The sequence below is a fragment of the Dipodomys merriami genome, unplaced genomic scaffold (genome assembly GCF_024711535.1).
Source record: "Dipodomys merriami isolate MVZ:Mamm:240054 unplaced genomic scaffold, mDipMer1.0.p SCAF_15, whole genome shotgun sequence".
NCBI lineage: Eukaryota > Metazoa > Chordata > Mammalia > Rodentia > Heteromyidae > Dipodomys > Dipodomys merriami.
In genome coordinates, this window is record NW_027202826.1 from 3,797,609 (window position 1) to 3,824,603 (window position 26,995).

The 26,995-nt window shown below is 44.6% G+C and overlaps 1 protein-coding gene across 1 annotated transcript in view; it reads right to left on the reverse strand.

Moving 5' to 3' along the window:
• Positions 1-14,633, reverse strand: part of LOC138827050 (uncharacterized) — a 73,946-nt gene extending 59,313 nt beyond the window's left edge. Inside the window, exons 1-5 of the mRNA XM_070022573.1 lie at positions 14,605-14,633; positions 14,261-14,368; positions 13,537-13,727; positions 7,531-7,630; positions 6,400-6,512 (exon numbers count right to left, since the gene is read on the reverse strand). Of these exons, the coding sequence (XP_069878674.1) occupies positions 6,400-6,512; positions 7,531-7,630; positions 13,537-13,727; positions 14,261-14,368; positions 14,605-14,633 (541 nt within the window). The remainder of the gene's footprint in view (positions 1-6,399; positions 6,513-7,530; positions 7,631-13,536; positions 13,728-14,260; positions 14,369-14,604) is intronic.
• Positions 14,634-26,995: the final 12,362 nt, after the last annotated feature.

The window sequence follows — 26,995 nt, forward strand, 5'->3', positions numbered from 1 at the left end:
TAGCTAAACAGAGGTGCGGTTCACCAAATAGCATTTCTGAGCATAATGCTTTGACCCATCTCCCTGTCTCCTCGCCTCCTTGGCAGCCAGAGAGCTTGTCTATTTGGTCAGCCTGGAAACTGAAGTCCTCTACATAGTTACAGACACAAATGCAATTCAGGCCCACAGCTTAGAAACAGCAAAGCCCTGACGTTCCGAAGAAGAAATAAAGCAAATCTGGCACGCTAGGGGAACAACAAAAAATAAAGAAGAATAAGAAAATGTACAGTATGCTTTGTCAGATTGTTTCACAAATCCCTAATATTTGATAAGAGACCCGGCACGTTTCGGTTCTTACATAACCTCACGTCGAGACCTGGAAGGAACAATGAAATTTGGATGGAATGCTTTTGCAGCTAGCTCAGGAGTGAATCAGGGGTCTCGTGAGGGCCTTAGATTTTGAATTTCGCACACAGATGTAAAATAGGTGCCACCAAACGTGGAGTCACACATCCCAGCCCAGATTTAGGGCCTCAGTCAACAGACACAGGGCTTCCACTCCTCAAAGTGATTTGCAAAACGAAGACTGTTCGGGAGAGGGGAAGGGTCAATACCCTTCTTCAAAACCATTGAAATGATTTAAGGGAGGGGATAGAGCCCAGAGTGGTTTTTCCTCTCATCACCCTGAAGCACCTTGTTAAACCGAGTTAACGGTACAGGAACATTTCACAATCTGCTACGGGTGTAGCACATTTCCAGCCAAATTGCACCTATAAAGCTAAAGCAGAACCTCTTTGGAGTCTCCACAAACACGAACTGAATGTTTTATGGTTTGTGCAACAGTCGCAGTGTGTGGCTGGTTTTTAATTAGCATATATATGGATGCCTTTCTTTCATGGTGCACTATTATTGTTGCAGTAATTCAATAAAAGTATCCTAAACATTTACACTGTGCGGCGTTTGTGTGATTTATGCCCACAGAACGGCACACACAGGGCTGTACATCTGCTTTGAAAGTCTTCACTTCGTTTCCTATTCTCATATCCCTTTTAAGAACAAGAAGTATTGTAGTTTTAAAAACATGCTTTCATTTTTTAAAAAAATCACTTCTGCTTCTGCAAGTTTCACTGTTTTGTGGACCCAGCTCCCTTGAGAATGCTCAGATCAATTCTGCTGAATGGTAGCCACTGGGTACCGAAATCTCTCATAACAATAATTAATTGGCCTCTTAATCCGCTCCATTGGGTTTTCATCATTTAAAAAAAACAAGCAGCATTTTCCCTTGTTTGGTCAGCAGCTAGCCTTAGACTGCCTGTTCTAAAGGACTCATGAATAATCCAAACCACACGCCTTCCATACACAAACTAATGCAGGCATGAAGGAAATGTCTTCAGGCCTCTTCCCATCTTCAGGGCTAATGACGCAGCCTGTGCCCTGACGTCTCCCTTTGCCTTCTTGTACCTGTTTACGGCACAGCAGGGCGGAAGTGGTCAGCTTTGACTTCGGACTTCCCTACTCGGAGACACCATCACTCTGGTCACAGCTCTGGCTTTGAATCTAGCTGCCTGCGTTTCCACTGCAGTGGTAGCTTAAAAAAAAATGACAGAGCTCTATTGAAGCCTAGCTGATGTGAACAGCATTAGGTTTATTAATCTCCAGTGAGAGGTTTGAGAAAGACGGGCCTTAAGATATGTTCAGCAAACACACTTAAAGTCCAAGCTAGTAAGGAGTTGAGCAGTAGCCGGCCTCTCTCTGATGGCCAGTGGAATGAGGGAAATGGTGGCCTCAACCTTCTGGGCACCCACCTTAATTATTTTCAAGCTATTTGGGGGGGGGATCTTGCAGAGATATTCACAAAAGAAAAGGAAAGACCAGCAAGAACCGTCTAAACATCAGTACTGTAAGGAAGACAGAGCAGCCTTACATCTAGCAATGCACAGAGGCAGGACATCAGTGGGACTGTCAGTGGACACAAACCATGGGTGAGAACACGTGGGCCTGCATTTATGGAAGGCAAATGTGAAGGCCTGAAAAAGATGTACAAAACACTTGAGATTGGGCAGAAGGAAGGAAGGAAGAAGGGAGGGAGGGAGGGGAAGGAAGGAGAGAAGGAGGGAGGGAGGGAGGGAGGGAGGGAGGAAGGAAGGAAGGAAGGAAGGAAGGAAGGAAGGGAGACAGAAAGAAAGAAAGAAAGAAAGAAAGAAAGAAAGAAAGAAAGAAAGAAAGAAAGAAAGAAAGAGAGAGAGAGAGAGAGAAAGAAAGAAAGAAAGAAAGAAAGAAAGAAAGAAAGAAAGAAAGAAAGAAAGAAAGAAAGAAAGAAAAAGAAAATGGAAGAAGAAGAAGAAGAACAAGAACAAGAACAACTGATACTTAGACTGTCCTTAATTTTATTAAAAGCTATGTGAAGTATTCTGCATGTATCATTCTATCCCATAGTCAAGCCTAGGAAATAGTGACAGTCATAATCGTTTATCCCAGATGAGAAAATGGAGGCGTGGTGGCTGAAGCACCTTCCCGCTGTCCACCAGCCCAGGCTGGGTAGCAGGCGGCTCTGACAATGGAAGACGCAGGTGATCACATAATCGCCCTGGACAAAAATACTAGAGGCTATGTTCTCATGCTGTCGTTTATGCATGCCTTGAAAAAGGAATTCCACTAGCCCTGGCTGCCGCCTGCGTCCTGATCAGATGCCTCCTCCCACCCCCCAGTGCAGCCAGCCCCACCTGCCCGCCTCCGTCCCCTCCAGAGAAGGCATGCTATTGCTGGCCTGCCAAGCACTTAGCTTCAGAACCAAGCTCAGAGAGGCAAAATGACGCTCAGAATCCCTGGTGTTGCCATCATACTGAAATATTCTCAGTAGTATTTTGTATCCATCATGGAAAATATTTAAAGGAAAAATAAAGGCTCCTTCCTAGCGGAACGAATATGTTGATAATTCATATTTAACAAAATGATGCTCCTGTAATATTAGGGAAAACCAACCCAGACATACATTCTCAGAAAGGACTTGGCTTCTCTTCTTTCCAACAGTCTGAGTGAACAAATAGAAGTGAGTAGAGAAACACAATTCTCTCAGCAAAGCCATGACTCTTCCACTGCCAAGTGTGCCATCGGGGGTGGTTAATATGAAACGGCTTTACAAAGAGAATCAAAATATGCTTTTCATCAGTACATAATATTCCCACACAAATCCATCTCGGACTTCACTGCTCCGTGAGCAACATGAATACAGTTAAAAGCGTATGAAAGGTGGAGGCTATTTTAGCAAGCAGGTGGCTTGGCTGCCTTGAAATAGAAATTAATCTCCGCTCTCCCTCCTCCATTTTCTTTAGACCACCTGCTTCTGCAAATGCAGAGTAAATTAAAGGTCACTCCGTGGCTCATATCTGAACGCCGCACGGTTAATCCTGAACATCTACTTCCTAAGAGATTCGCCCAATTATACTCTCAGCTCCAGATCGTTAAAATGTACTTGAGTCCTGAAGGCCTGGAAGTGTTTTAAAATTCAGCCAGGGTAAGCTGCACGGCAAGCGTTCCCTGGCTTGTTCCCCAGTGTGGATGGTCTCCGGGGAGCTGACACAGAAGCTGCTGCACATTCCAGAAAGAGGGAACCCACTGCCAGACTTGAAATTGCTGCTGGGATTACAAGAAACCCCCAAACCACACCACAGCAGGAACAAACAGCCAGTCCCCCGTGTTAAAGCAGCAAAATGGAACTGTGAAGAGTCAAAGTTTTACTCCCTGGCGTCTTTCTCTGCAACTGTTTGCTAACGTTGAGAGACTTGAAACTGGGGGAGATTCTGCTCCAAGAGTGGCTGGGGGAAGGGTAAGGACCTGGACGCAGGGTGAGGAAAGTGTTTTGTAAACAGATTCAATTAGCCAGCCACCCTGTATTATAACCGCTATTACATGTGGCTGGGAGACTTACTTATCCCTTGATATCCTTGTTCAAAATGGAGGCTGACAATGCAAACCGTGTCTGGTTCGGCTTCTCTCCCTACAGATCCCGACAACGCTGGGCGTCTGGGACATACTTAATTGGATCCTCTAAACTGATAAAAAAATTAAATCAACATCTATCGTAGAGCAAGGCTCTGGGTTGAGGTAATAAGCCAATCCAGAGAGAAACCAGATGGCTAGTTCCAAAATGACAAACTCATCTATTTCTGTCCTTCTGAGAGACACACCAGTCACTAGACGTTGTTGTGGGAGGAACATTTCCCCAGCCTCTGCCCTCCCAGTGAGCTCTGGGCTGCACTCGGCACACAGATGAGAACGCGCTCTGTTCCCACGCAACTGCAGCCGGGAGGAGACAGGAGCCTCCTCAGCCTCCGTCTCACCAGAATCCTTTGTCTGGGGCATGAATTCATCCACCACTCCACCATGGCAAGGGGAGAATCACATTCCTCCATATGTTCACTATGCAGCCAACCTGGAAGTTACCCTCAGAAAGCAGAAATGGGATCAGTCAACCTTTCAAAAGAAAAAGTAGGACAATTCTGAAGGCCTCTCTGTGGATTGTCTGAGGGCTGCTCTTACAATGCTTGAAAATTGGGTGTAGCACAGAAAAAGTAAAGTCTGGTTAAGGTCCATTAATTATAATGCCGTACCTCAGCCAAACACCAGCGTGGCCTTAAATCAATACTCCATTAAATACTTCCTGCAGTTCTAGTTATTAATTGCTCTGCAGTTTAGAAAGTAACATTCTAACTGCTTCTAGAAAGGTAATCAAAATTGGTGTGGGAAACTTCGGTTTGATTCTTTTGTGGTTATCGTTCCTCCACAAGGAAAATTAACTTCCTCCATGACTTACAGCACAGACATTTCCACTCAAAAGTACCAGAAACGGAATCCAGTCATAGCAAGTAATACACTTGGGGTTGTAGAACAATAGTTCATCTTGAATTAAAGGATAAACAGCACAAAAACCTCATCTCCCCCCTTCAGAGAAGAAGAGTCACTGAGAGGTTTCCAGGTTTGTAGCTGGAGACCTCATTCCTATGGTCTGTGTGATGTGGGAAGGGGAGGTTCAGAGGATAATATCTTGCTGTGGCTGCCACGGGGATGCTTCATAGTAAAGGAAGGGAATGCTAGCTTGCTCTGGGAGGTGGAATCGCAATTCAGTTCAGGTCAGAACACAGTGATTCCTTCTGTAAAAGGTGAAATTCAGTGCCCCACTACTGAAGCAGCACCAGGCTGCTTGCTGCCTAGCGGGAGGCGCAGAAGCACGGATGCCCTCAGCAAAGAGGCCGACGCAGGCCTGCCATCCGCCGGACGAAAGCCTCAAGAAGGGAACTACATCAGAGAAGCAATAACAGCAAACACCTACCAGGCACCAGTGGCTCACACCTGTAATCCTATCTACTCAGGAAACTGAGATCTGAGGATTGGGGTGCAAAGGCCCCCTGGGTGGGAAAGTCCATGAGACTCTTATTTCCAATTAAATACCAAAAAGCTGGACATGGAGCTGTGGCTAAAGTGGTAGAGTACTAGCCTTGAGCCAAAGAAGCTCAAGGAGAGCACCCAGCCATGAGTTCAAGCCCCAGGACCAGCACACACGCACACACACACACACACACACACACACACACACACACACACACACACACACACGTAAACACCACGCAGCATTCAGGGAAACATGAGATGGGCGCAAAGGTGGGATCTGGTCAGTCTTTGGAATGAAGTTGCATCTCATTCTTACACAAACAGAGACACTATAAGAATGCAAAGAGGGTGTGCAAGACAGGCCAAGCAGATAGAGGGTAGGAGCACTGGAAGAGAGCCCTCTGCTTCCTGTCCCATGCTCATGGTGCATGCCACGGTGTGTTCAGCCTAGAAGACGGTGCTGCGCAGGCCATCTGTGATAATTCACAAGTGCTGAAACAGAACTATGCATTGTGTCTCCTGTGTTCCGTTTGTCCTCCTGTCTGTTCATTCATTTATTCTTTAGTATGCTTCTTTATGTTGGACTCAAGCTCTATCCCTGAGCTACACCTCCTGCCCCATCTGAGCCTCCCTATGAAAATGAAATAAAGGTTTTCTCCAGGGGACTCAGCCACACGTGCCTGAAAAGATCATTTGGAGGGGGATAAATATCTAGTTAATACAGACTCAGATGATCACGCTTTTCCTAGCTATCTTTTGGGGGGACGTAGCCACTCTCCCTGTTGAATTGCCAGGTCCCCCGTGGGAGTGCAGAATTGGAGAGGAAGAATTTGCCAGCAGAACAACCCAACAGAGGGGCAGGGAACGAATTTCCCCAGGCTTCTCCCAGGTCCCGTGGCTCTGTCCTCCCTGTGTGCTTTCCATGGCCCGGGGGTCCTCTCTGCCCCCCTCCCCCGTGTGACGGACGTGGCCCCCTTGGCTGGTGCCCGGTTATGGTGCTCTCTGATGACCTGAAGGCTGTCATTGGCCTACCTCCATTTTGTCCTTCTTGTATCTTCAACTTATTTTTTTTTCTCCTGAGCCTGTTCTCAACAGTCATCAAAGCCTTGGGACTCCAGGAAAAGCCAGAATCGATGGGTAGACAGCTGTGACAAAAGACACAGAACTTGCCTCTGAGACAACAATGACTTTTTCTTACTGTGACCCACGCGATACTCCCTGGGATCATAATCAACCCGGTTGTATCTTTGGCTGGGCCCGCCTACTTATGCCTACTACTGTCCCCACCTGGACTCTTCCTCCACTTACACCTGGAGGTCAGGTCAGTGCCTAAAGATGGCATTGGGGGTCAATGGATTCCTTGCGGCATCTCCCTGATGCCGCTACCTGCAACCGCTGCACCACAGCTCCTCGATGAGCCAATGCCCATCTCTTTTGTCATGGCTGCACAAAGCTGGGCCTTTGCCTCCAAAACGTCTGGCCAGCCCTCAGAGGCCCTCATGCCGTCCTTGATGTCCACACATCATTTGATCCTCGTCTCAACGCCACAATGCCTGCGATACACCAGCCCTCTTTACAATGCCGCATTGCAATGCTCCGTTAGAGCAGGAAGTTGTTTTGTTGTTGTTATTTATTATTATTATTTATTCCTGGACTCTTCTCTACACTTAGTATTTCAGAACTCTGGGGTGGAATGCCAAACTATCTTAGGACTTCTTTCTTCCCCTAAAGGCAGACCTTCCAGGCATCCTATTTCGAGAGCTTGATGAAGAGAACGGAGAAGGGCTGCTGCTCTCTGGAGAGAGGCATGACGCGGCACAGCCCCCTCCCTGAAGCTGAATGCCTGGGCTCTCCACTCTCCACCCTTTCCTCCCATGAGCACTTGCAGTGATCCCCGTCCAGCAGGGAACTGTGTCCATCCTTCCTGCTTCCTAGGTCAGCCCAAGCTGACCCTCAACCTTCTGAAGTCCCTCATGCAGGCACTTCAATGGAAGGGTGGTCTGTTATGTGGAATGGAAAGCCAGGATTTCAACCAAGGACCCATGGAATGGACTTCCAGAACTCAAGTCAAAGGTTAGCTGGGACTGCTTTGGTCTCTTTGCCGTCCAACGATGAGTATCTAACATGGCCCTGAAAGGGGCCGGGCACTGTAGCAGATTTTACCTTAGATGTGCGTGGATTAGCACGGAACGCTGAGGACCTGGGAGGTTGGATGAGTCACGGCACAGCTGCCCGCAGCTCCCGTGGAGAATCCACCCTCCACCTGTGGAAAAAGATTTGTTCTGATCCCACAGGAGAAAGGTCATACATAGGAAGTTTAAGACAGAAAACTTGTTTCAAAACATTATCTATCAACAGACACAGTGATTCCGGCATAATGTAATATGTCATATGCATCATAACTCTGTCTGCATTCTCAACAAATCTTTCCATCATCTTTGGACAACTCCTCAATTTGGGAGGTGAGGAACGGTCCTGGGTATAGAGGTGTACGAGAATGCCAAAACCCGGAAAGTGGGTCCTCTCACAAAATGCAGCCTTCACTTGGTGCTTCTCCCTTCTTTTCTGCCACGTTTGACTGGAGCTCATGTTCATAAATCCTGAGCTTTCCTCTGATATTTCATTTTCCATCTACATTATTTCTCTCCAGAATTCTGTGAACAACTTGTAAGTATGGCTAATGGATCATATCATAAAGCCTGTAACTCAATGGAGAAATGAACTGTCGAAGTTCAAGTGCAATCAGGAAATACAACACCCGTGAATGGGTTCATTGTTCTAGGTCATAAAAAATTAAAGTATTTAACGGGGAATCTAGTGAACTTTATTAGGGAAGACTTCCCGGCCTAAAAGTATCATCATAATATTTTATGTACAGGTAGCAGAAAAGGATTTTTAGAGATAGGCACATGTATGAAGTGAAGCAGGGGCTGCTTACAGTGAAGCCATTTCATTATTTACACTAGAATTAAACTGTAGGAAGAGAGCGCATTTGAATATATCAAACTATAAATACAAAATCTGTGCTTTCTCTCTTGATTTAATATTCTTATTTTGATTTTAACACGCTTTATGGTGCAATCGCTGTGCTTTTTACGCCCACGTTACATCAACGCAAATCTATGCCATAGATGTCGTTTTTAGAATAGAAACCTCGGTAAAATTAAGTTCAATTTAAGCAAATGTGCTAAGGCAGAGGAAGGGGGCCCGTCTCCCGCCTCCTGGGAGTCTCTTCCTGCAGGTAGTAGGCCTTGTCGGGGGGCGGGGGGGGATCCCAGATCATGGTGGGATCTCAGCTCTGGGAAACACAGGAGCCGCTGGGCCCGAGAAGCTGTACCTCCTGTTGAGCCAGTGCAGGCGATGAGCTACAGGAGTCCCTCTTCCTGCAGCTGCCGCAGAAACCCACAGCCTCCTTCCCTGCAGGTGTCAGGGATGCTGGAGAGACTGGCAGCCGCTGGTGGCAATGACCCTCAAAGCCCACGCTTCCTCCACCTTCTCAACACCCCCCAGGACTTCCACGCAAGAGACAACTGGCAAAGAAATATCTAGAAGATAAAAATACTTTCAGGCATCCAGTCCCCTGCCATACAAAGCAGCCTGCTAGAAGATCAGAGGCGGAGCAGGGAGCAAATGTACTAAGCCCCGAAATCCTTAATTCCTCTTGCACAGCCTCCCTCCACATCAGCCCTGGGCAGCCTCTCCACTCGCTCTTCTCTGTCCATGGCAACACTGGTGCGTGCTCTGCGACCCCGGGTAAGGGAGCAAGCGCGTGTTCACTGCTCCTCCAGCTACTCGGTTCTACATCTTCCTGGTAACCATTACCCTGAACATCTTCAGCTTCACTTTTACTATACTCTTTCATTTTGTACATAAAATACGATTGGCCACTTTTACCATTTCTGAGGCAAAATCTATTCACAACGACGTCCATGCATCACCGCCATCAGCTGCTAAAACTTTGCTTCACTGGAAGCAGAAACTTATGCCCAGTAAGCAAGGACTCCTTAGTTTGCCTATGCCCAGCCCCAGGTAATATCTAAGTTTTTCTGTGTGTGTGTGTGTGTGTGTGTGTGTGTGTGTGTGTGTGTGTGTGTGTGTGTGTGAATCTTCACATTTCCCACACAGTGTTTGTCTTCTACTGTCCATTTCATTGCACAAAACACTTTTGAGATTTACCATTTGGCCACATGTATCAGAATGGAGCGATCGATTTTTGTGTGTCTGAACATGCTTCTCGGCACCTTGTTTGCAGTTTACCCAGTGGGCATCTGGGCTGCCTCCCCCTTGGCTGTTGGTAACAAGGGTGTTAGGCCAATCAGCATGCAGTGACAAATGGGGCTGGGGTTGTGGTTTACATCTCCCGATGGCCAGGGCCCTGAGCATCTCCACAGGATCATGTGAAGATGCTTTGTGAGCATTTCTTTTCTTTGGAAAATTAACTATTCAAGTCCTTTGTCAATTTTTGAAGTTGACTCCATTTTATTATTGCTACAGATTTTTTTATATATATTCTGGGATATAAACTCTTCTCGGGTATATGCTTATCAAATGCTTTCATTCAGTCAGTTGCTTTATTCTTATTTGTAAACATTTTAAAATGAGGATGAAGCCCAATTTCCTTTTCTTGTTGCTGCTGGTGCTTCTAGTGTCATATTTGAGAACTCATACACAAAGCCAGTATCAAATTTATCCCAGTATTTTCTTTTAAGTAGTGAAGATTTCATGATTACATGTGAGTCCCTGATGTTTTGAGCTTATTCATGAATGAAGCAGAAGATAGAGATTGTGCTTTTGTGACCATTAGTGGAACAAACTTTCATTTCTTCTCATTGAATGGCTTATGCACCTTTTGAAAGACTCAATTAGCCATAGCTCTGGACTCTAGAATAATTCCATCCATGTATATGTCTACAATTATTCTAAAACATTCATTTCTGTAGCTTGTTGCAAACCTTGAAACTAAGAAGTATGAATTCTCTGATTTTTGGCTCCTTTTTTCAGTATTGTTTTGGCCATTCGAAATTCCACGTTCCCATCATGTACTTTCAATGCATAATCTGAAAGGCCTCATTTTTATATCTGTTACTCCTAAGTGGATCTATCTCAAATTTCATCATTGCTATAATGCTCTAAGCTCTGTGTCTTTCTCAAGAAAAACTTCATTTTATAGCTTGACCCTTTTATGTTCATTGTTGTTATTAGTTTATCATGACTGGTATTTGCAATCACTATTTATTAAACTCCTCCAAGCTCGAGGCATGGTTCCTCCATCCTTTTTTGACTAAAGCTTATTGAATAAGGCGTGTAATAACATTTCTCATGTTATATTTTCCCAGTCGGCAGCACGGCCTCTGTCATTACCTTCCCATTTATTTCAATTTAGTCTTATCCACACAAAAGGACTGGCAAGCAACATTAAAGTAGCAACTAAAATTTCAGATGAAATAGACTCAGCAGCATCTTCTGTACACATAATGTGTGCCTAGGACTTCTGAGCATCTTTGAAAACTAATCTGCACAGTGTTGATCAGAGTAACAGCACCGGTGAAATGTTTCAACTGATTGCTCACTTAATTATTTACCAATGTGAGACATTCCACAATTTAGCCATCTTCATGTGAAGTGTGCTTCAACCTTTCTGTCTGAAAAAGCAACTTGTTGACGTCCCTCTTAGAACCTTCATCCCTTGCCCCATAGAGTATATTTTTCTTACTTCTTGAGGTTTATCTTATTGTTTTACTTCCCATTCTTGCATGTACCTGTGAGCACCGGGGAGATGTGATTTGTTAACGTTTTCCATGGGTTCCAGTGAGGTCAAATGTATTGATTGTCTGCATTCTTTATGATCTTCATGTGAGTGGATTAAAATAAAATGAGTGGGAAGCGTAAACATAAATATTTAAAATGCATTTGATAGGTCCTGGCTTTGTAATTGTATTGTCACAAGATGTGAGCATAAGAAGATCTGTGGAGAACCTCATAGTTATCCCAGTAAGCTCTCGATTTTTATTTTATTTAAATCTATATCCAATAATCTGCACATCAAAGTTCAACATTGCTGTCTCTGGTAGGAGAGGAGTTCATGTTGTGGCCTTCTAAGGTCTAGTGAATTGGAAAATTAAGTTTTTGCCCTCTACATCTCTGAAAATAGGTCAGGACAGACATCAAACCTTAACTCTGAACACACTTAGAATGAATAGATTTAAATTTAAAATCTCAAACTCCAGATGACATTTTCTCCATATTTTGAAGGAATGCCCAGCTACAAGTTTCAGACAGTCAGGAGGAGAAGTCCAGGTGAGCTGTGTGTGAGTTGTGTGAGGACGCCGGATGAGCTGTGTGTGTGTGTGTGTGTGTGTGTGTGTGTGTGTGTGTGTGTGTGTGTGTGTGTGTATCTGTGTGTGAGTTGTGCGTTGTAAGGAACCAAGCCAAGGGCTTTCACAGGACCTCACCATGTAGCCCAGCGGGGACTTCCTGACTGTCCTCAGCTCAGCTCAGCACTACCACAGCCCTGGGTCGGGAAGGAGAGTCAACCTCTTCCATCACCTGGAAGGAGAACTGGACAGGAAGGATGCAGGAAGAAAAGCAGAGATGCTTTATCTGCCAATAAACAGCCAAGTAGGCCGACAGCAACACAAGTCTCACACACGGTCGGGATTAGCACCAAACATTCTCCACAGTGAACCGGTGAGCCGCCATCTTCCCGCATCATTCCTACATGCCCAGGGGACGTGAGCAAGTCCAATCTTTGAACTCCAATGTCCACTGAATCCCTGTCACCCTCGCATGCTCCAAAACCCGAAACAAAGCGTAGCAGGGGGTTGTCTGTATATTATGTAACTATATTTATATGACATAAGTGATAGAATATATAACTACATAGATCAATATAGCCTACATATTCATCTGTACTTGTACAAGAGTTTGTAGATCAGTGCCCGTGAAGACACAGACATCTCCGGCCTCGGCACATTGCTGCGTTGAATACAGCTAGATTCTGTCACGGAGAAGGACGGGAGAGTGGACATTCTGAGAAACATTTCATCTCCACCATGGGTCATCTTGATTATTTTATGACATGGCTTTTAGAAAAATAAAGGAATGACAGGAAACCCAGAGCCTGAGGAGCTTCTTCTGAGCGGCTGGGAAGCCGTGTGGTTGCCATCCTGCTGGGTTAAATGAAGGTCAAGCCGGCAGGCTCTCGTGTATGTTTTGCCTCTCACAGACTTAGAGGGAAAAAAATCAAATGCAGAATGACATAGACAGCCTAAAATTTGTGACCAACGGGAGCTTCTTGTCACGTGCCTTTTATAAGTCTTGCAATCATGGCTCATAGATAAAGTTTCGTTTTCTGGGAGAGGGGGAGAGATGCACACCGCCCACAGCTGAGGGCGAAGGGGGCTGCCTCTCCAACACCACGAACCCCCGAGAGAAATCGCCGACAGGGTCTGAGCAGAGCCTTCCTGAAGCTGTTCTCTGACACACTGGCTGGTCATTCCCCTTAATATTTTTATCATTACCCATGACAGCATATATTTTCATTTTAACCAGGCAGGTGCTAAAGCTTCTTAAAATCTATGAATTTTATTTCTACAGAGGTGAGCTGTTCTGCCATTTGCTCTCGCATGGAGCTTGAAGGAGCCCCAGGGCATCTGAGCCTCCGTATCGCCTCCCTGGGCACGTCCATGTGTGGGCTGTGGGAGGGTCTCAGGGCGCCCCCTGCCCCCTCCCTCTGCATTGAATCCCCCTTGGCTATGATCCTCTCCACTCCTCCTACATTACATATAAGATAGGAGAACAGCTTATATTATCTCAATTAAACCCCAGAAGTCAAGACATACTGATTTACAAATCCTGACACTGGGTGGTCAAATGCCATCCAAGCCAAGACAAAACCAAACCAAAGACAAAACCTACACCAAGCCCTAAGGATACCATAATTTTTACCATACAAAATCTAGATGGTCATTGGGCCCAGAGATTATATTTGGTGGCAAAGCAATGGATTATCTGTAATAGAAGGAGTGGAAGATAACTAGTTCATGAACAATTCACATTAAAAAAAACAAAAAACAAAAACCTCAGCTTCAGCAAAATCCCACCCTGAATAGATGTGTATTTCACTTCCCTAGAGCAGATCTCAAAGATGGCCTCCAGGGAGAAACAGACCTTTCCTCAATGTGTATCCTAAGTGCACCACAGCAAACGCATTCTGATTCATTCCTCCAGTGGATCTTGCTGTTAATAAGAACACCTGGACTGGAGGGCTGTCCACTGCAACAAGTCCACGGCGAGGTGGGAAAAAGCATCGTCGCTCCCAGAACAGCATCGTCACCTCCAGAGTGCTTTGCCAGCGCATTCTGTAAAGGCAGTGGGCGATGGCCATGAGAAAATTAAACAATGACCACCACAGCACAGTACAATAATTCCTTTATCTACGATAAAGGAATGATATAAAGGACACTTTATATAAAGGACACTTTGATGTACATGGTTTGGCTTGAATTTTTTTCAAAGATGTACTGATACGTTTTAATAAGAACAGAAACATCTCATCCGCGATCTCACACAGAACAACGGCTTTGAACCGGAGCTCTACTAGAGAGAGCATCAGTGAGAACCAGTTGTGTGCATGTGTCTCCCAGGGCAGAGACACTAGAGCATGGGCCTGCACTAGAGCATTATCAGATGGAAGGAAGCAAAGTCCACAGTAGCGACGCAGCATGAGGAGTTGTCCTCTCGGACAAAGAAAAACCAAAAATGAGTATAATCATGACAAGAGGGCCACACAGTTGGTTATCTTTGCTACCACGGGTTAATTTCATGCAAGAGGACAAATAAGAAGAGAATGTGATGTTTTAGAAATGGAGGAGATTTGGGAAGCGATGGTTACCTTAACTTCCGAGTAGAAACGAGCTGTGCAGTGCCTGCGTTCCCATAGTCCGAATGATGGAGGAAAGGAAGCCGTGTGCCATCCTTGGACAGGTGAGGTATCAGGAATCTGTTGATTGACCAATGTTGACCAAGATCAATACAAGAAAACAATGGGAAAAACCAGAAGGAAAGAAATAGGAAAAGAAAGGGCCAGTTACATGAAATGTATAATGTCTTCTCAAGAAAGTTAGACCAAGTCTGAATCAAAGCAAATTTAAAAAAAAATGAATGGCAACATGACCAACACATCACCTCAAAGATTAAACCACAAATGATTCTCCCTAAGAATACACAGAAAATTACTTTTTCCGATTGGTCCCATAAGCTGCCATGAGATGGTGGAAAATGTTACCGATCAGGGCATTAGGAAGTAAGTTTTCTATGAAATGGACAGCGCTCTTTGTGAAGAAATGTGCCATCCTAGGACAGAGTTCCCTTGGTCAATACCTAGAGGAGGAAGAGTCGCAGCGTCTCGCTCTGTCCGTGGTGTCGGAGGGCCTCCATCACCGGTCCTCCATGGTGTCGGAGGGCCTCCATCACCGGTCCTCCGTGGTGTCGGAGGGCCTCCATCACCGGTCCTCCGTGGTGTCGGAGGGCCTCCATCACCGGTCCTCCGTGGTGTCGGAGGGCCTCCATCACCGGTCCTCCATGGTGTCGGAGGGCCTCCATCACCGGTCCTCACGGCAGCGGTGCTGGCGAGTGTGCGGGCTCTGCTCCCTCCTCACCAGCCTGAGTCCTTGTCTGATTTGTTGATGACCTGGAAGATACTTCATGCTGGTTTGACTCTCTACTGGCCGAAAAAGTGGCACATCATTTCATAAATGTATTGGTCATTTCAAGGTCGTCCTTGTAGAAATCTCGATTCATATCTTTTTCCTCATTTTTAATTAGGTGGTTTTTCCGTTACTCGAGTTTTTGGATGTGTATTATGTAGTCTTGATATTAATCATTTCTCCCATTAATAGTTTGTAGGAACTGTTTTCGATTCTATACATTGATATTTCACTGTCTTTTTGGGTTGTTGTTTTTTTCACTGACTTAATTGGTTCCCTGGCTATGCATTCTAGTTGATTCTCGCTGATCCGTTTTGTCTGAAAACAATTGTACACTCCCAGGAAAGTTCCAATGTGTGCGCTTTCAGATACTTCCCAGTGTGCCACTCTTCTCGGCATGTTCTTTTTCTCGAGTGCCTCGATGTTTCACGGTCAAGCTGGACTGCACGCTCGCTGAATTCTGAAAGATGAGTGTGTTTTTAGAAAATGAAAACCACCACGCATGCTAAAGACTGGGAGAGGTGGTGGACCCCTTTACATAACAGGAGTTTCTATTTTGGAAATTTATATTAATGTGGTTTTTTTTCCATCTGCTTTCAAATTTCTACAAGACATTCTCCAGTTGGTATTAGAGTCCAGTCAACTTATTTATGGAGCTTGTCTTGGAGCCCAGTCAAATTCCTGCACACTTCCTGCATTCTCCGTGCCTGGAACCCCATGCCTGGAACTCAGTCTCTGTTGTTGATTTCCTGAGGAGTGTATAGAATGCTGCCTAAATGGGAAGCATCAGGACCAAGGATGGAGGCAATGCCTTTAATTGATCAGATAAACATGGTCCATTTAGTTTTGCTTTAACTCAGACTTCAAAGACTGAAGCTGTTGCTTTTGCTTCATTTTGGCAGATGCAAAAAGAAAAAAAAAAGCCTGAAACTCTTCAGGAGGTAAGAGAGTTATGGAAATTAGGCATCTGCCCAAACTGTAGGACGAAGAATAAACACTTAAACCCCATTTCAACATTCACTTTGAACTGCCAAGAGAAAGGACTTGGGAGAACATTTGAAGACAAGAAAGAGTTTTCAAGACCATGAGCCTGAACTCACAGCCAACAGAGAATGGGGTCCCAGAGCCCTGGAGTACCAGTCTTTCTTCCTTAAAGTCTCCCCTGCTCCATCGATCAAGATGAAACAGAAATCCTAAATTCTGCTCGCCATAGCCTCGCCCCAGGTATAGACCGGCCTGAGGAGGATTTATTCCTGCCCTCTGCAGCTTCTCACAGAGTCTCTCGTTGGAGAAACCATTTAAAAGAAGATTAAATTTAATTAGATTGCATCTTGTCCCTATGACATTGCCTTTAAAATCTACTTTGTAATACTTTTCCTCCCCAGCAGCTCCTGAACACTGCTGGCCACCGCCAGGCCCCTTCAGGAGTGGGAGGGAGAGAACACAGGGCAGGGTCCCATCTGCATGCTAGGAGTTTGGAGAAGACACCAGACCCTGGGCCCCGCCCTGGCTGAGGCCCCCAGTCCCTGTCACCTACTTCCACTGCTTCTCCTCTTCTCTGAATTTGTTGGTAATAAACTGACAGAAGGGAGTACCCAACCACTTGTTTGAACCAGAAACATGGGTATGACTCCATTCAAGATCATGTGCATCAACCTGCTTAAAGGATCTTTTTGCTTATTTGCATGTAAATGTGATGTCCCTGTTTACTCATACAAATAGCATTTGTTCAAGCAAAACCACATCAGTGGTGGGAATGGTGGGAAGCTGTCCAATGTCCACATCCATCCTGGGGCACGCACGTGTGTGATTCAGACGTTTTCACTATTATTGTGAGAAGGAAGGAAGGAAAAAAGGAAGAAAGGAAGGAAGGAAGGAAGGAAGGAAGGAAGGAAGGAAGGAAGGAAGGAAGGAAGGAAGGGAGGGAGGGAGGGAGGGAGGGAGGGAGAGAGGGAAAGGGGAAGGGGAAGGGGAAGGGGAAGGGGAAGGGGAAGGGGAAGGGGGAGGAAGGGAGATTGAACAGAAACCTGGATCTGGTGGTTCACATCTCTAATCCTGGCCACTCAGGAGGCTAAGGCCTGACGATCTCGGTTTCAATGCCACACTGGGTAGAAAAATCCATAAGATTCATATCTTCTAATTAAGCAGCAAAAAGACAGGAAGCAGAGCTGTAGCTCCAGTTGTAGAGCACCAGACTTGAGTAGGGAGAAAAAAAAGCCACGCAAGAACGTGAGGTCTCATGTTCAAGCCCCAGTACTGGTGGACACACACACGCACGCATGCACACATAAACACATACATGTGCACGCACACACATAAACACATACATGTGCACACACACAAACACATACATGTGCACGCACACACGCACATAAACACATACATGTGCACGCATGCACACGTAAACACACACACACATCGAAGCGACCATTTGAAAGGAAGGCGGTAGAAGTCAGCCTCTGGTGCCTGTGGCCACAAGAGGCAGAAGCCGCGCGTGGCTTGTCAACCCCCAGCTCGGGTGACCGTGCCTTTCTCTCTCACGCCATCCCTGCCTCCACCGGGCTGCTCAGGGCTTTAATCCTGATTTCTACAGAGAGGAAGAAAGAAGGAAATGAAGCGTGTTTAAAGGCTCCGTTCTCGTGGGGGTGTGTCAGCGGTCACGGGACAAGCTGGGCGCGGCCCTCCCCTCCCCTCACTCTCCTGGACGGGCGGGCTGCTGCTGAGAGGGCCTTGCTTTGTGCTTGGTCCCGCAGTCTCATGGAATCTCTCCGCTGCTCTGCGGGTGCAGGCGTGCAGTCGCTTACGAAACAAACCAGCAGCCGCTTACAAAGGAACACAAAGAGAAGACAGAGACAGAGGGGGCAGCAGCCTGGCCTTCTCTCTGGACAGAAGCTGCCTGAAGTTAATTCCTCATGGAAGAAGAGTAACCGGGTGATGGTATAATTGAATTTTTATGGAAATAAACAGGCGGCAGATTTACTCTAGCTTTGGGGAGTGGAGGGTGTGAATGCTGTGGCCGCGTTAACCTGTTTAATTTGGTAGCCTCAGTACCCAGAGGGGCAAAGAAGGCAAGGCTGCTGGCTGAGTGGGGTGAAAGCCAAATGTTGGTAAGGACAATTAAAGACAATCCCCAGGCCAGGAAGGGCTCGGCCAGCTCCACCTGCGTTTCCTGCTTATTCATCAAGCCCTTGCCAGTTTCAAAACTAACCCACAGAGAACCCTGGAACGTGAGGGAGCAGGAAGGACTAAGAGAAAGAATGACGGATGGACAGACAGACGAGGGCTCTGCTTATGTTCACAGCACAGTTTTTCTGCTAAAAGAAGGAGAAAATCCTACATCAGGGAAACAAAATAAAAGTGAGTTCAATGCTAGCTTTGCACTATGCTGCCCTCCAGTGGTCAGTTTCAGACACGGATTCATATGTACTGGGAAGATACACACCAACATGGTTAGCTCATTAGCATACCTGTAAGCCAGCTGATGAAAACAAGTTTCTATGCAGGTGATTTTGTTTTCAGATTTGCCTTCAGGCAAAAACAGTGTGGTCTACTCTTTTTCTTCTTTACTTCAGGACTGATAGCTATTTGAAGAGGGATTACAGGTATGAAGCTCTGTGCCTGTTAATCACCAAACACTCTTACCCTTTAGTCTAATTTCTCACTCATCATCATCATCAGATAAGCGAACCCAGTCCCTCAAACACAGACCAGAGATCATTGGCCCTACGTTTATTTTCATCCCATAGGAACATAAAAAGGTGATGATGATGATGATGATGATGATGATGATGATGATGATGATGATGAAAAGATGATATAGATGATAGATTGATTGGTTGGTCTAAGATAATAAATTTATCTTGTTATGGGAGTCCAGAAATATATGAATATTGATTTACATTTTCTGTAGCTTCATGCCCACCTTCAATGTATCTCACCAACAAGTCATCAATAATACATTGATATAATTTCCAAGAAGCCTAACACACACACACACACACACACACACACACACACACACACACACACACACACTCCTACATCCATATAACATCCTATCTGATCCTATATAACATCTTCTGATCCTATCTCCCTGTTTGAAGCCATGAACTTGACTTCTCATTGCTCTTAAGATAGGAGTGAACCCTGAGGTTCAACGAGAGGAAGTGCATCTTCCCTAACCACTGGGCTACTAAGCTGCTCCCTGAGGGAGCACTGTCTTCCATTGCATTCCTCTGGGGTGCTCTTCCCTATGTGACATCCTCCCTCCACATCTGCCTGGTTAGCACCTTCCTCTCCAACAGATCTCATCCAAAGTATCACTTGCTGATCAGAAGCTTTTCCTTCCTGCCTCATTCCCTCCTCCCAGACCCCTACTCACACACACAGACACACAGACACACAGACACACAGACACACACACACACACACACACACACACACACACACACACACACACACACAACAGAGTCCCACTCTAACACAGGCTTGGTGCCAAAGTTCTCACAGCAAATACCATGACAAGATTTGCTCAACTTTGAACTCTGACATCCAGCACCAAGCATGAATCTTGGATGGGTACCAAATAAAATATCTGTTATATAGACATCTGGAGATATCTGTACATCATTTTTTTTGTCATTTGTTGGACTTGAACTCTGGGCCTGGGCACTGTCCCTCAGCATTTTAGCTCAAGGCAAGCGCTCTACCATTTGAGCCACAGCGCCACTTACAGTTTTCTGTGGTTTATTAGAGATAAGAGTCTCACTGACTTTCCTGTCAGTCTGGCTTTAAGCCATGATCCTCAGATTTCAGCCTCCTGAGTAGCTAGGATTATAGGAGTGAGCCACTAGCACACACAGCTTGTACATCACTTTTTCGTACTGCTTGATTTATTTACTTATTTACTTATGTGCAGCACTGGGAATTGAACTCAGTTTTGCACAGGCTAGGCTACTGGCTGATTGCTAGTGCTAGCTATGTTTTTCATAGCTAAACTAGGGTTATAAAAAGTATCATTACTCAGGATTTCTCAGCCTTTGAATGATACATTTAATTTTCATGATTTACCTAGAGTTTCAATCTGCTGAGGATTTTTTAGCAGGTGTGGAAAATTCCAGGAGCTTAGCATTTCCTATCAGAATAGCTCTACTCCATGTACAAGGACTGACCCACGCGGGGATTTGGTCAGTTGCCTGAGAGACCTATTTCAGTTATGTTCTCAGAAAAATAATCACAAGACAGAACTACCTAGAGGCCAACCTAGATCAAAATTCAATTTATAACCTGAAGTACAATTTGTTGTTCTGATCAGCGGAGACAGTGGTATTCTCAGCCTGCAGAAATCCTGGTCACTCCGAGTTAGTCATGAGCAACAGCCTGAGGCTCTGACTGTGTCCTTTCCCAGCTCCTGTTGACTCTACGTGCTTTCACTACACAGATTTTATAATGCTTTGCATTCTACTACAGTCGATTCACACATAAAGATCCCTGCAATGAAACGTCTGTGTCTCAGACTCTAGGATGTATGCTAGCAGCATGACCTGAAATGCAAGGAGTCTATTTTTATCACAAAGTCAAACAATCACATTGAGTACTTGGGCATGTGTCTGTGAACACTGACCCCTACAACACATTGCCCTCAGAAGGTACCATGGCTGCCCCTGATGCTTGCTAGGTCATGAACGTAAAAGCACAGCAGCGCTTTGGGATTCTTTCTCTGGAAAGAACAGCATGCCACAGCCCTTTGTGAATAAATTCAGAACACAAAACCGATTGCAGGACTATGCACTGGTCATATCAGTCAATAGCCAAAGACCTTTTGCTGAAGTCTAAGGAAAAGATTCATTGTAAATACCAGTGCTGTTCTGGTTGAAACCATCACTGAAGAATTCTTCATCAGGGCTACTCTGTAGTCCTGAGGATCGGGAGGGAAGGAGCGCGCCCCTGGCCCAGCGGCCTATGCCAGCCTGACGCACCTCCGTGAGGAGTGTTTACATAACCCAGGCCAGCAGGGACTCATGTACTCCTCTCACAAGCACAGCCCTCTGGGTGCAGAGCTCACCTCCTCCTGTATCTGATCACAATGGTTTGCCTCTTCACTTTAAACAATGGCATGCAGTGATGGCTGCATGGTGCTAGTCCCCACTTCACTGCAATCCAGGGAACCACTTCAACCACGTGCACACCTCCTAGGCCCTGCCCTGCAAAAACCCGTGTGAGTCCCTCATCAAGGAGCTTTCCGGACTTTGGTCTAAAAAATAATAATAACAAAGCTTCTAGACCTCTTGGGGTCAAAGTAGGCTGAGGATACTTGGGCTATTTCACCCAAAAGTATCCACTGACCTTCCCTTCAATCTGTTCAGGACTTTTAGGATGTCAACTGGATGATCTCAAGTCTCCACTAAATCTGGATTATTGTCACTAAATAATCCAAGGACCCGACTCAACCCAGACACTCTGGGTTATATTTCCAATACAAAAAGCTTAGCCTATGCTCCACATGTTTGGATGACGTTGCTTTATCTGTGCCAGGTCAATCACTCTTTCTAGAAGTCATTAACATTCCTATATGTAGTTATAAAAGAAAAACCTTTGCTCCTGGGTCTTCAATGGCTCTCACAGAGCAGGCCTCTTGGTCAGGAGATGAGGGAGAAGGTGCAGTAGGGTTGGCATTCCATGGGATGCGGTGATTCGCCCTTGAGGAAAACAGGTTCCAAGAAAGAAATTTTGACCAAGAAGGAAGGAAGACCTAAGACATCCCACCAAGCAGTAATGATCTGGCAAAAGCTTGATGGTCACCTAGCCCATCAAGAGAGGGACAGCAAGCCCCAAAATCATGTTTGCCCAGGGGAGGAAGGCTGTGTGGACTGGGTTATTCAAAGCCTTAAGAATTAATTGTTCATACAACATACTTTCCTTTGGGTCTGGCTTGCTTCACTTAATATAATTTATTCCAAGTCCTTCCACTTCCTTATGAATGGGGCTATATCATTATTCTTTCTGATAGAAGCATAGAATTCCATTGTGTGTATCCATATATATATATATATGTGTGTGTGTGTATGTATATACATATACATATATGTACATATATATACATATACATATATATACCACATCTTCTTGATCCACTCATTTATTGAGGGTCATTTGATTTGGTTCTGTATCTTAGCTATGATAAACAATGCTGCAATGAATGTTCATTGTGCTGGTAGCTTTAGTATGGCCTTGTTTGTGGTCATTTGGGTAAATGCCCAGGAGTGGGATTGTTCAGTCATAGGGGAGCTCTATGTTTAGTCTTTTGAGGAATGTCCATTCTGCTTTCCAGAGTGACTAAACAATTTTTCCTCATTTGTAATAACTAGAATATGTCTATTATATTCTTAGCAGGGGATCACAATAGACCAATCACTAAATGCATAGGACCATATATAATGAAGCAAACCAAAATGAACTCCAAGAGTTGGAAACGAGGTTTTATTATGTCCTGTATGCAGTCATTTCTATTTTGATTCTGTTTAGGTTTTCTATACCTTTTGTCTTGTATATAAGTTTATCTGATTGATGGAAAGGAAAGGGAATCACAGTAATAGCAGGACACAGGATGAACTAATGCAACAATGATACACACTAGACACTATGTTGGAAATTAACTATACAATTGGAGGGGATAGGGAGGGGTAAATGGGAGAAAACAAGGGAGGGAGCAGTAGTGTTTTAAAAGAAATGTACTCATTACCTTACTTATGTAACTGTAACCCGCCCCCCCACCATGTTCATCACCTTTACAATAAAGATTTTTAAAAAAAGAATTATTCACATGGTCTAAACTTGAGGCTTATGATCTCACATTACTCTCTCTGTTAAATCAAAGGAGCAGCCATACTGCTGAATTAACTGAAATTATACTGTGACTACCATGATTTTTAACTATGTAAACATTTAGAGAGGCATGAGAGAATTGAGCCTCTTTTAGTGCCCATCGATAGCATTTCTGAAATCTGAGGAATTTCAGGAGATAAACTTTTTGCACGGTTTCAGCTGCTCGGCACACTCAGAATTCCTCCACATCCCCATCATCTCTTCTTTTAATGACAGTGGCATTTGGTTTTCCCAAAGCCTTCCCATGAAAGGATTTCGTTGTATATAAGATGATGATTCCAGAGATCAGAGTCCATGTTTAACAGCCCGTCACAGCACATGTGGCTGGTATGTGACCAACATGTGACACATCCACTCCCTGAGGGCAAAGGGAAACTCTGAGGACACCCACTTCCGGCCCCACCTTCTCCCAAAGACATTACATTAATTCTTTAACAAGCCCCTGTATTCCCAGGTATCTGGGATTTTCTATACCTATAAGTGAGATATTTTTTTAAGATAAAGGAAAAAAAGGAAATATGCTTTAATGAAGGGAAGAAAGTAATTTCTGGCAAACATGAGAGTTCACTAACACAATCACATGGGAGTTATACAGCCAGGAATAGGAGCCAAGGGAACACGGCATAGAAAAGTCCAGCCTCCGGCAGCACAAATCATGTCTGAACATCCTGGCTTCATCCTAGCACCTGCTGCAGGCAGCAGTCGTATTTCTCTGAATAGTGTCTCAGAGATGACCTGAGAGGCCTGCGTGACCTCACTGCCCACGTTAGAGAGGCAGAGGATCAAATCCATCCCTCCAGGGCCTGGAGACTTAGTGTGCAGTGTGCAGATGCCAATGGTTTCATGTGATCACAAATGGAGTCAACAGAGGAGAGCCACCAGCTTTTGTTCCAAGGAGTAGAGAGAAGGAAGCAAGACTGTCATAAAGAGAGAAGGACATGGCCTCTTATCTCTGATCGATGGTAGGACTCATCTTTCAGGGATGGTAGATATAGAAGAGATAGTAGCCCAAAGGACAAGACAGATTTGGAAAGGATGCTTCATTTGTTTTCCATTGTAGGAGAGAAATGCTGGCCATTTCACTTAGAAGAAAGGAGTTAGTATTTCAATAATGAAGCATGTAACTGAATGAGCAGATATGAGATTGTGAGTGCACATGTATTTGGATATACTTTAAAGGAGGATGGTACCACATGGAGGAGGGAGCGAACTCCTGAAGACAAGCTCATGGTCAGCTAGGGGACGGTGATCACTGTTCACTAAGATCAGGCAGCTGTGACCTCTCCCTTCAACAGAGCAGGAGGCCTCATGTGGAAGGAACGGAGCAGAGTTTCAAAGAAGGGAACCTGGGAGGAGTGGGCAGTGTTTAGAACAGATACTGGGGAAAGTGCTAACCATGAACCAGGCATGAATAAAAGATTTGCCATGGAACCAAGGACTACTTCCTATCTGACTGTCTAAAATGGCTGCCTAGTAACCACCACTGAAGCCGGGCTGATCGATGTTTCCATTAGGAAAGACATATATGCTGCATCTAGCTTCTACAGGGTGGGTAACAATCTCTTCTGTGTGATTATAAAAACAACAGATGAAGGAGAATTTGCCAGTCATACACACACACACACACACACACACACACACACACACACACACGATGCCCAAATACCTTTTGTCATTACAATAAGACTGAAAGAGTGTGAGAGGATGAAGTGATTCTGACAGATGGCCAGTGAGCACCAGGTCTTGCGCAGTGGCTTTATCTGTGGCTTTGATGCTAACTTGAGGACCTAGAACTTAAGTGCCTGTTAAGCGTCCAGATCGGGCCATAGATTCACCTTGGTCTTCTGAGGTTTGGCCCTCATACACAGAATCTTCCAGATGCACTTTCATAATGGCACTCCATCAAGACACTGAGATCAATTGCCGGAGCTCAATCTGCTCCAGGAATCTCCCCAGAAGAAAGGAAGGCCTCATCAGACACAGCCATCCATCCTCACTCACGCACGCCTGCTTCTGATCTTCCTCTGTTAAAAACATAACGCGCTGGGGGAAGATTGTGCTATATTTCACAAGCGCTCCCTGCTGCCACCAAGGGACAGTTCCATCTGTTATTTGCTCTCAGCTTTGCTTACTGATAAAACAGGAAGGACAGCTTGCTGATGGGCTCTTTGAAGCAAATGGCTCCTCTCTTTCCTGCAATTAATGTTTATAAATAATTTCTACAGTAGACCGCCTGTATGGTACCATGACTTCAAAATTAGTTTCGATAAATTAAGGGCCTGCACTGCCTGCGAGCGGAGCCGGATCACAATGCCGTGCGTGGAGTGGAGTGCGGGGCTCTACTTGGATGAAAATTGCCGCACAAAATTGAATCCTCTCATTAATGCTGTTGATTATCATCCCTGCAGAAGAAGGGCCAGAGATGGTTCTGTGGTTGAAATTTCATTTTGTGTGTAGTATATGGGAGAGTTTTAGTTGTTCACAAGAGATAGCATTTAGGGCACTTGAACATTTTAAAGTCCAGAGTAACAGCCCTTTGGCTGTGGCTGAGGAAAATTGCTATGAGAACAAAGCATGCACATAACTAGAAGAATTTATGGCTTACCCCCCCTCAGAATTACTCTGTTGTTCCAATCATAAATTGTTCTTAGAGCAGAGAAATAATTGAACATTTTATGACCTCCATCCAGCTTTAAGTGGAATTTCCATAGGCTGAGATTACAAACCTCTTTTCCTAAAGTGGGAAACATTCTTTGACTTCAGTTTGCCATATTTCTTCTGTTTCCCGGACTCAAAAGTCTTTGGCTAAATTTGACTCTGTTTCCTGGATGAGTTAATTATTCTCCGGAGTAATGTTATATTTCCCAGGAAAAAGTGATTGTGACACTTATGGTTAAGTGGCTACTTTGGAAGATTTTTTTTTAACTAGGGATTTTTACCGTTCCAAGCAACATCTATGAGCTTGAAACACACACAGGGAATGAAGGATGGGTTCTAAAGGCCTTTGAGAGATGTGAGAAGCATTAGGAAACTCTTAAGAGCACAAGGAGGCAGCCATTGCTTCATCTGTGTGGGAGACCAGTGAGCTGCAGAAGTCCTGTGGAGAAGGAGGATAAAAGGGAAGACAGGAATACCAAGATTTCCAGTTAGAAGAAATAATACAGTACCTTCAGAGGGAGATACTCCTTAGGCTCCATTAATGAGAGTGAAATGAAAGAATTTCTAGAACATGCAGAAAGAATAATAGGCCTGAAGCCTCTTCCTACAAAGAACAGGATCCCTACAAGCAGTGGTTTTATAAAAATGTCGGTCTGTGAGTAATGTGTGCTCAGTGGCCATTTGCTGCATTTTGTAATGATTCATAAAAGAATCTATTTTTTTAATCATGTTCCCAACACTATGAAAATAAAGTAGAAAGTGTGGTGGCCATTTTGAGATCCAAAATAATTGCACAATATTTAGCATGTTGATTTTTGAAGATTAGCTTTAGCAGAATTTGAATTACAACATTACTCCATCTCTCAGTGGGAAATGACAAGAACCCTTCAATATAAAAACACATATATTAGTAAATAGTACCAAAGCATTCAATGTCCAGAGAGGTTTTCATTATTTTATATATGTCTCTTTTATTCTTTTAAACCTTCCATGGATCTGGCCAGGCCACATATATTGAGATGGTATTAAAAACTTGAAAACAGCACTGCTTTGAATAGAGAAATGGTAAGGTAGAGAGCATGGTGATAGAGAGACAAGCTGCAAAGCAGCACATGGCTTCCAATGCTTTTCAGCAAGATTAAAATAAATAATCACCAACAAAACAATGTCATTGTTGAAACTAGTAAGACCAGTACTGGCCTCTCTGTGCTAACTACAGCCAACAGTCTCATTTTTTTGTATTGACCACAGACATCCATCTTTGGAGAACTTTAATAAACTTAAAGAAACTTCAGTGAACTGAAATTATTAGACATTTGACAAAACCATTTATTCTTATCAGGTCATCTAGGAGATAGACATATGGATAGAGGATGGAG